Source organism: Penaeus vannamei, chromosome 6 (assembly GCF_042767895.1).
Source record: "Penaeus vannamei isolate JL-2024 chromosome 6, ASM4276789v1, whole genome shotgun sequence".
Taxonomy (NCBI): Eukaryota; Metazoa; Arthropoda; class Malacostraca; order Decapoda; family Penaeidae; genus Penaeus; species Penaeus vannamei.
The window spans coordinates 43,853,986-43,863,985 of record NC_091554.1 but is presented as its reverse complement, the minus strand read 5'-3'; the positions used below and the strand labels follow the sequence as shown (position 1 = coordinate 43,863,985).

General features: G+C 53.3%; 1 protein-coding gene across 3 annotated transcripts in view; it reads left to right on the top strand.

Annotated features, from left to right (window-relative positions):
* Pxn (Peroxidasin) overlaps window positions 1-10,000 on the top strand; it is a 241,787-nt gene that overhangs the window by 216,793 nt on the left and 14,994 nt on the right. For all 3 annotated transcript variants that reach the window (XM_070123060.1, XM_070123059.1, XM_070123058.1), the window contains 10 exons: window positions 2,100-2,554; window positions 2,794-2,948; window positions 3,796-3,916; window positions 4,394-4,555; window positions 5,196-5,311; window positions 6,148-6,302; window positions 7,186-7,307; window positions 8,418-8,511; window positions 9,050-9,222; window positions 9,622-9,855. In XM_070123060.1, the coding sequence (XP_069979161.1) occupies window positions 2,100-2,554; window positions 2,794-2,948; window positions 3,796-3,916; window positions 4,394-4,555; window positions 5,196-5,311; window positions 6,148-6,302; window positions 7,186-7,307; window positions 8,418-8,511; window positions 9,050-9,222; window positions 9,622-9,855 (1,787 nt within the window). The remainder of the gene's footprint in view (window positions 1-2,099; window positions 2,555-2,793; window positions 2,949-3,795; window positions 3,917-4,393; window positions 4,556-5,195; window positions 5,312-6,147; window positions 6,303-7,185; window positions 7,308-8,417; window positions 8,512-9,049; window positions 9,223-9,621; window positions 9,856-10,000) is intronic.

The following is a 10,000-nucleotide window of genomic DNA, read 5'->3' as shown; positions in this document are numbered from 1 at the left end:
TACCTAGACTCGCACCTAGACCCTCACTCAGTGCCCACCTAACTCTACAAAGAACCTTGCCTAACCCCCTCACCCCCTAGGCTCACCCACCTAACCCCCTCACCCCCTAGGCTCACCCCACCCTAACCCCCTCCCTCACCCCTGAGCTCACCCCACCTAACCCTGCCTCATCCCCTCACCCCCTAGGCTCACCCCACCTAACCCCCTCACTCCCCCCCCTAGGCTCACCCCACCTAACACCCCCTCACCCCCCTCACCCCCTCACCCCCTAGGCTCTTACCCACCCTAACACCCCCTCACCCCTCACCCCCCTAGGCTCACCCCACCCTAACCCCCTCACCTGAACTAGGCTCACCCCACCTAACCCCCCTCACCCCCTAGGCTCACCCCACCCTAACACCCCTCCTCACCCCCTAGGCTCACCCCACCTAACCCCCTCCCCCTCTAGGCTCGCCCCACCTAGCACGCCCCTCTCCCTAGGCTCACCTCTCACCCCCTAGGCTCCACCCCCTAACCCCCTCACCCCCTTTCACCCCCTAGCCTCACCCCACCTAACACCTCCCTGCCCCCTAGGCTCACTTGCCCCCTCACCCCCTAGGCTCACCCACCTAACCCCTCTCACCCCCTAGCACCCTCACTCCTCACCCCCTAGGCTCACCCCCCTAACCCCCTCACCCCTCACCCCCTAGGCTCTGCCCTAACCCCCTCCCCCTCTAGGCTCACCCACCTAACACCCTCACCCCCTAGGCTCACCCCCTCACCCCTAGGCTCACCCCCTAACCCCAGAATACCTCACTGGCCCCTCCTGCCTCACCCTAGCCTCGCCCCACCCTAACACCCCCTCACCCCCTAAGGCTCTGCCCTAACCTCCCCCTAGGCTCCTTACCTAACACCCCTCACCCCCTAGGCTCACCCCCTAACACCCCCTCACCCCTAGAGCTCACCCCACCTAACACCCCTCACCCCCTAGGCTCCACCCCACCTAACACCCCCTTCACCCCCTTAGGCTCACCCCACCTAACACCCCTCACTCCACCTCACCCCCTAGGCTCACCCCACCCTAACACCCCCTCACCCCTTACCCCCCTAGGGCTCACCCCACCCTAACCCCCCCTCACCCCCTAGGCTTTCACCCACCTAACCCCCTCATCCCCTCACCCCCTAAGGCTCACCCACTAACCCCCTCACCCACCCTAGACTCACCCCACCTAACACCCCTCACCCTCACCCCTAGGCTCACCCCACCTAACACCCCCTCACCCCCTCCACCCCCTAGAGCTCCTACCCCACCCTAACCCCTGTCAGCCCCTCACCCCCTAGGCTCACCCCACCCTAACCCCCCTCACCCCCCCTAGGCTCACCCACCTAACACCCCTCACCCCCTGAGCTCACCCACCTAACACCTCACCCTCTCACCCCCTAGGCTCACCCACTAACACCCCCTACCTCTTCCCCACTAGGCTCACCCCACCTAACCCCCTCACCCCCTAGGCTCACCCCACCCTAACCCCCCTCCACCCCCTAGGCTCACCCACCTACCTTCACACCCCTCACCCCCTAGGCTCACCCCACCTAACCCCCTCCCCTCACTGAGCTCGCCCCACCTAACACCCCCTCACCCCCTAGGCTCACTTACCCTCACCCCTAGGCTCACCCCCTAACCCCCTCACCCCCTAGCCTCACCCACCTAACACCCCCTCACCCCCCTAGGCTCACCCCCTAACCCCCTCACCCCCTAGGCTCACCCCACCTAACCCCCTCACCCCTAACCCCCCCCTCACCCCTCACCCCTAGGCTCTTACCCCCTAACCCCCTCACCCCTCACCCCCTAGGCTCACTGCCCACCTAACCCCTCCCCTAGGCTCACCCCACCTAACCCCCTCCCCCTCTAGGCTCTTCACCACCCTAACACCCCTCACCCCCTAGGCTCACCCCCTCCCACCCCCTAGCACTCACCCACCTAACACCCCCTCACCCCCTAGGCTCACCCTAACCCCCTCACCCCCTAGGCTCACCCCCACCTAACCCCCTCACCCCCTAACCCCCCTCACCCCCTCACCCCCTAGGCTCACCCCCCCTCACCCCCCTCACCCCGACAGCAACGAGGTGATCACGGCGGACGATCGCTACAACATCCTGACCGACGGGACGCTCATGATCGAGAACACGCAGGACGGGGACGTCGGCTTCTACGAGTGCATGGCGTCCAACCCGATGGGGGAGGTCAAGTCCCGCAAGGCCAAGATGGTCCACCCGGAGCAGCAGCAGCAACTCCAGCAGTACCTGCAGCACCAGCTTCGACAGCAGCTGCATCAGCAGTTGAGAGAGCGACAGCAGCAGCAGCAGCAACAGCAGCCACGGGAGCGGCAGGTGCAGCAGCCGGAGCAACAGCCGCAGCAGGAACGGCAACAGCAGGAACGGCAGCAACAGCCACAGCAGGAACGGCAGCAGGAGCGACAGCAGGAACGACAGCAGCAGCAGCAGCAGGGGCACCACCATGGACAACATCCGGGTTCCCAGAGTCAGCAGGCGGAATCCACGAACCAGGCAATAGGTGGGGATGGAAGCCTGTGTGTTGTTCCTGTCCTCCCTATCCTCTATGTCTTTCTCTCTCTGTTTATTCACGGATCTATATACGTATCTATCCATTAAACTATTTTTCTCTCTTTTATGCAGTGTGTGTGTATTTATTTTCTCTCTATATTTATTTATGAGTTATCTTTGTATGTATCCATGCCTTACACTTCCGCCCCTCCACACGCCCTCCCTGACCTCTCCCTCCCTCCCCCGCAGTCCCCGCCAAACCCCGCTTCGTGAGGCTTCCGTCCGACGTGAACGTGACCGTCGGGTCTCCGGTGCAGATGGAGTGCGAGGTCACCGGGCGGCCGCGACCTGACATCACGTGGAGCCGAGGCGACGACCTAGTGGAGGAAGGGCCAAGGATCCAGGTCAGTGGAGGTCACGGGGTCGGAGATCAATTTTTTATTATTATTATTATTTTTATTTGGTGTATGACAGGTCGTTTGCCAGACTCCACTTAGAGCGATATTTTAAAATCTCATGGTTTATTATTATTATTATTTTTTTTTAGATTTTTCATATTATTTGATATTTATTTTATTTGTTTCGATCATCCGCTGGACTCACCATAGTGCGGGATGTTGAAATATTCTGATATTTGTCCGTAGATTTTCGCCACGTTACGCCTTTCGCTCTCAATTTGTTAAAAAGAAATTGTATTATTTTGAAACGTTATTTAAATGTGATTCACTATTTTTCATTCCCTTTATTTAATGAGCAAAGGTTTCAAAAGAATAAGTTGAACGGAAGTTATTAGTGTTGACAGCCAGAGAACAACAGATAATGATAATTCATGATTTTTTTTTCTTTCTTTAAGATGATTATTCTTATGCTTTGTGTGGCAGGCTGTCTGTTTATTTATACTTCTAAATTACCTCCGGTGTGCAAGGAATGACCGGGTGACGTCACCATCCGCTAGCAGTGCGGGGATTCGAACGCGGATGAGCAAGCTAGCGAATTTGAACGCTACCGTTGAAGGACTCGGAGAAGGATGAACCTGAGCCGCCTTTTCCCGCCAAATTTAATCGTATTCCACAGATTTTTAGATTTTTAGACGGCCATTTTCTCTCGCCATCATATTCCGCAGATTTTTAGATTTTTTTGACGACCATTTTCTCACGCCATCATATTCCACAGATTTTTAGATGGCCATTTTCTTTCGCCATCATATTCCACAGATTTTTAGATTTTTTTGACGGCCATTTCTCTCTCCAGATCTCGAACCGGGGGGCGCTGACCATCTCGTCCGCCGTGCCCAGTGATGCCGCCACGTACCTGTGCACGGCGGCCAACCACTTGGGGCGTGTCACCGCCAGCGCCGCCCTCAGGGTCCTAGGTGGGAGAGGCCGCCCCGTGGGAGTCCTTCGCTGCCTGAAGGATTTCATGTTTCGTTTTTTTGTATCTTGTTTTTAGGGATTGTGCTTTTTGTTTTGTCTGAGAAAAAGAAATGTTTAGGCTTTAGTTTCGATAATAGTGTTCAACATTTCGTGGAAACTTTATTTTAAAAAGAATAAAAAATATATCTTCACCTCAAAATACTTCCCCACGTCACCCTTTCCACTCCCATCCTTTACACCCTACACACCCTACATCCCACGACACCCCTCCGCCACACCGTCTAACACGCCCCCTACGCCCACCCTCAAACACGCCCCACGATCCTCCCCCACATCCTTCCACCCCTCCTCCACCCTCAAACACGCCCCTGCGCCACACCCTCTAACACGCCCCTCCTCCACCCTCTAACACGCCCCTCCTCCACCCTCTAACACGCCCCTCCTCCACCCTCTAACACGCCCCCTTCCGCCCGCAGTGCCACCGCGCCTGACCGGAGAGCCAGACGACCAGTACGCCAGCCCGGGCAGCAGCGTCCAGTTCACGTGCCAGGCGGCGGGGGTGCCAGTGCCAATCATCTCGTGGTCGCGGAATGGGCTGCCGATCGCGCCCTCGAGTCGTCACACCATCTCCGTGGGCGGTGAGAGAGAGAGAGAGAGAGAGAGAGAGAGAGAGAGGGAGAGAGGGAGAGAGAGAGAGGGAGGGAGGGAGAAAGAGAGAAATCTAGAAAGAGGGAGAGGGAGGGAGGGAGGGAGAAAGAGAAAAAGAAAAAGTGAAAGAGAAATGGAGAGAAATCTAGAGAGAGAGAGCGAAAGAGAGAGAGAGAGAGAGCGAAAGAAAGAGAGAGAGAGCGAAAGAAAGAGAGAGAGAGAGCGAAAGAAAGAGAGAGAGAGAGCGACAGAAAGAGAGAGAGAGAGCGACAGAAAGAGAGAGAGAGAGAGAAAGCGAAAGAAAGAGAGAGAGATGGAAAGCGAAATAAAGAGAGAGAGAGAGAGAGAAACATCGAAATAAAAGATGAGAAAAAAACACCAAAAAGCCAATACCATTACGACAAACAAATCCACATCTCAGAAAAAATGTACACACACGCATCCAACATCCATCACCCACCTCCACACCCTTTCTCATTATCTAATTTATCATCTTTCTCCCTCTCCCTTCGCTACCCCTCCCTCCCCCTCGTCCTTCACCCCGTCCCTCCCCCTCCCCCTCGTCCTTCACCCCGTCTCTCCTTCCCACCCACGCCTCGTCCTTCACCCCGTCCCTCCCCCACCCCCCAGGTATCAGTCTGAGGGTCCAGTACGTGAAAAATTCTGACGAAGGAGAGTACGTCTGCCGTGCCCAGAACCCAGCTGGGTCCGTGGAGGCGTCCGCATCGCTGTACGTACGTGAGAAGGTGAGTTTGTGTCCGTTTTTTTTGTTTCTTTTGTGTCTGTTTTCTTTTTTTTTGGGGGGGGGGGCTTCGTGTTTTTTTGTCTGTGTTTCTGTTTTTGTTTATGTCAGTTTGTCTGTGTCTCTCTGTATGTTTCTCTTTCTTCTCCTTCTTCTCCTTCTTCTCCTTCTTCTCTCTCTCTCTGTCTCTCTCTCTCTCTCTCTCTCTCTCTCTCTCTCTCTCCCTCTCTCTCTCTCTCTCTCTCTCTCTCTCTCTCTCTCTCTCTCTCTCTCTCTCTCTCTCTTTCTATTTCTCACTATTTCTCTCTCTCTCTCTCTCTCTCTCTCTCTCGCTCTCGCTCTCTCTCTCTCTCTCTCTCTCTCTCTCTCTCTCTCTCTCTCTCTCTCTCTCTTTCCCTGCTATACATTTTCACTGCTCTTTATTGCACCCTCCGTGAGATGGTTGGGATTCACTTTTGAATTTTAGCATTCCCAATATTTTACCCCTTTTCTTGTGTCCGTCTCCTGTTCCTTTCTTATGCCCCTTTAGTATGTCCCCTTCTTATGTCCCTCTCTCGCATACCTTTCAACTCCAACCCCCTCTCCAACACCCACCCCTCCCAAAAAAGAAAAAAAGGTATATCACCCCCCCCCAAAAGGTATATCACCCCCCCAAAAAAAAAAAAAGAAAAAGGAAAAAAATCATCCCCCTCAAAGAAAAGTATATCACCCCCCAAAATGAATGGTATATCACCCCCTCCCTAACAAAAACAAAAAAGTATATCACCCCCTCCCCCCAAAAATAAATAAATAAATAAATATATCACCCCCTTTCCCTCTCACCCTCCACCCTCTCTCCAGGTCGCCCCAGTGATTCGGCAGGAACCGCGTGACGTCGTTGCGAGCGAAGGCCAGGACGCGGTGACGATGCCCTGCCGAGCCGACGGTCGACCCAAGCCCCTGATCGCGTGGAGGAAGGACGGGCAGCTCCTCAGGGACGACGGGGAGAAGTACAGGTGAGGAGGGAGGGTGGGGTGGGAAGGGTGGTGGGGAGGGAGGGGATGGGATGGGGTGGGGAGGGAGGAGGGAAGGAAGGAGGGAGGGGTGGTGGAGTAGGAGGAAGAGAGTAGAGGAGGGTGGGAAAGAGGGGGAGGGGTGATAGTGTGAGTGGGAATGGAGAAGGGGAGAAGGAGGAGTAGGAGGGATGGAGGGAAGGGGATGGGAAGTGGGAGAGGGAGGAGAGGGGGTGAAGGGAGGGAAAAGGGAAGGAAGGAGGGGAAGGAAGGAAGGAGGGAGGGAAGGGTGGTGGGGAAGGACAGGTGAAAGTACTGAGGAGGTTAGAAGGAGGAAGAGAAGGAGTAGGAGGGAGAGAAGGAGGAAGAGGGAGAGGGTGGAAAGAGGGGATGGGAGGGTGATGGAGGGAGTTGGTGGATGGGGTAGGAAAAGAGAGTGGGAGGGAGGGTGTGGGAAAGGAGGGAGGGGAGGGAGGAGATGGTGGAAAGGAGAGGCGGAAGGAGGAGTAGAGAAGGAGGAAGGAGGAAGGGGGAGGGAGAGAATTGGTGAGGAATTAGGGAGTAGGAGGAAGATGGGAGGGAGGGTGATGAGGAGTGAGAGAAGGAAGGAAGGGAGGAAGGTGGTGGGATGGGAGCCAGGTGAAGGGAAGGGAGGAATGACGAGAGTGGTGAGGAGTGGGAGGAGGGGAAGGAGAGGGAGAGAGATAGAGAACGAAGGAGGAGGTGAAGAAAGCGGAAGGGAGGGAAGAGAGAAAAAAAATAAAACAAACAAAAAACAAACAGAAGATACAAAACAAGAAACCCCGAACTGAAATAATCAGCTAATCTTCCATTCGCAAACCCCCCCCCCCCCCAAATCCTTCATTCATACTCTCTCCTTTCCCAGGATAGAGACGGACGGCGCCCTTCTCGTCCACAACGTGACGACCGACGACGCGGGGCTGTACGAGTGCAACGCCCAGAACCACGTCGGCTTCGCTACTGCCAGGGCGCGACTCACGGTGCAAGGTGGGTGGCGAGTAGGGGTAGTTGGGGGGTGGAAAAAACACAGGAGGGGGTGGAAAAAAAGACAGGGGGGGTCGAAAAAACACAGGGGGGTCGAAAAAACATAGGAGGGGGTCGAAAAAACACAGGAGGGGGTCGAAAAACACAGGGGGTGGAAAAAACACAAGGGGTCGATAAAACACGGGGGGTGGAAAAAACACAGGAGGGGGTCGAAAAAACACGGGGGTGGAAAAAAACACAGGGGGGATCGAGAAAACACAGGGAGGGGTTGAAAAAGCACAGGAGGAGGGTCGATAAATCACAGGGGGGGGGGGGGGTCGAGAAAACACATGGGGAGAATGGATTTACCATGGGGGATTAAGTACAAAGATATCCGTATTTTTTGAGTTACTCCTTAAATCCTTTGCAGGTGTAAAAAAAGGAAAATTTAAAGTAATGATGTCCATAATTTTTGAGTCGTTCCTTAAATCCTTTTCAGATGAAAAAGAGGAAAATTTTAATCTTTGGGATTACAGAACAAGGATATCCATATATTTTTAGTCACTCCTTAAATCCTTTTCAGGTGAAAACAGAGGAGAATTTGAAACATAGATATTCCTGATAATTAAATACACTCTCTGGGCCATAGTTTTCGACCCCCCCCCCTAAAATCCCTTTCAGGTGAAATAAGAGGAGTATCAAGTAAGAGTCTTTACTGACTTTTTAATCAATGCTGCGATTTTATCTCGCTCAATATGTTGCCTTATTTGCATATATGGGATGAATTGGAGAACGCTTGCTTTAGCGATTCGTGGAATCAGAAAATGAATTGTTTGTTTACTTTTTTTCACATAATTATATGTAGAATTAACCCACATAACGTTACTTTTTCTTAAAAAAGAATGTGTATATATATATTGTAGATGTAATAGCATCATTTTCATCAGTATTCCGTAATGAAGAAAGAGAGAAAGCAAGAAAAAGAAAGAAAAAGAAAGTGAGAAAGAAAGAGAGAGAGAGAAAGAAAATGAAAGAAAGAGAGAAATCAAAATCGAAAGAAAAAAAAGAAAGAGAAATCGAAAGAAAACGTTCACCACTTCTGTAACCAATCAGTAACACCAGCAAACGTTTCAGAGGAGGAGAAGCCGCACCTCGGCGACCCCTTCCTGCAGCAGAGTTTCGACGAGGCGCGCGAGCAGGTCGACCGCGCCGTCAACGATACCATCAGGTGCGGGGGACACGGCCATCCTGGAGGAGGCCCCGTGGGAGGTTTTATATGAATATTTGTGGTCATTTGTGTGTGTGTGAGTCTGTTTATCGTTGATTATATTGATTATTCTTTGTTGTTTTTTTTCCTCCGTCTACTCATCCTCATCCTTCTCCACCTCTTCCTCTTCCTCTTTCTCCCATTCCCCACATCTTCACTTTAATGCTTTCCCACATCTTCCTTTTCCCCCCTTCCATCTTGCCCCTTGCCCCCCTCCTCTTGATCCCTCCTCTTGATCCCTCCCCCTTGCCCCATGCCCCTTCTCCCCGTGTCTCTTGCCCCCCTCCCCCTTCTCTCCCTCCCTTGTACCCCTCTCTCTTTTTCCCTTGTCCCCTTCCCTTCCTCCTTCCCTCTTGTCTCTTCCTCGTCCCCTTCACTCCTTGCCCACTCCCCCTTGTCCCTTGCCTCCCCCCTCTCCTTGTCCCTTGCCCTCTCCCCCCCTCTCTCCTTGTCCCTTGCCCCCCCCTCTCCTTTCCCCATACCCCTTCCCCCCCCTCAGCCAGCTGTTCCGGCGTGACCGCAGCCGCGCCCCGCAGCCCCACGAGCTCCTGCGCATCTTCCGCTTCCCGTCGAACGAAGGGCGCGAGATAGCTCGGGCGACGGAGATGATCGAGCAGACGCTACAGATCGTCATGCGCCATGTGGAGTCCGGGATGCTCTTCAACCTGACGTGTGAGTCCCGAGTGGAGTCTCTTTTGCGTGTGTGTGTGTGTGTTTCTTGACATCAACCCTCACCAAAAATGGCCTTTGTTTTTTTCATGATGAATTGAGGCGTTTTAGTTCCGCCAATTATAAAATTCAATCCTTATCATGACTTTCTCCATAATGAAATGAGACGATCTTTATCTCATTCATACCTTTCCACATTTGTCAACATGAATATGGTTCGAGAAAAAAAAAATAAAGAATTCATTTTCATTCACACATGAATACAGTTCAAGAAAAAATCATTCTCATTCATACCTTCCGATATTTGTTAACATGAATACGGTTAAATAAATAGAAATAAATCTACCCAAGCCAACACCGACGTCCTCTTCCCCCTTTCTCACCGCCCTCCCCTTCCCGCAGCCTTCAGCTACCAGGACCTCCTCTCGCCCGAAAAAGTGGTGCTCCTGACCAACCTCTCGGGCTGCCTGGCTCACCGTCGCAACGTCTACTGCGACGACATGTGCTTCCATACCAAGTACCGCTCCGACGACGGCACCTGCAACAACCTGCGTCATCCGCTGTGGGGCGCCTCGCTCACCGGCTTCAGGAGGGTTCTGAACCCCATCTACGAGAACGGGTTCAACACGCCAGTGGGTGAGTTTCGGTCGCGATTTCGCTTTCTCGATTATTATTTTTCTTGCTCTCTCTCTCTCTCTCTCTCTCTCTCTCTCTCTCTCTCTCTCTCTCTCTCTCTCTCTCTTTCTCTCTCTCTCTCTCTCTCTCTCTCTCTCTCTCTCTC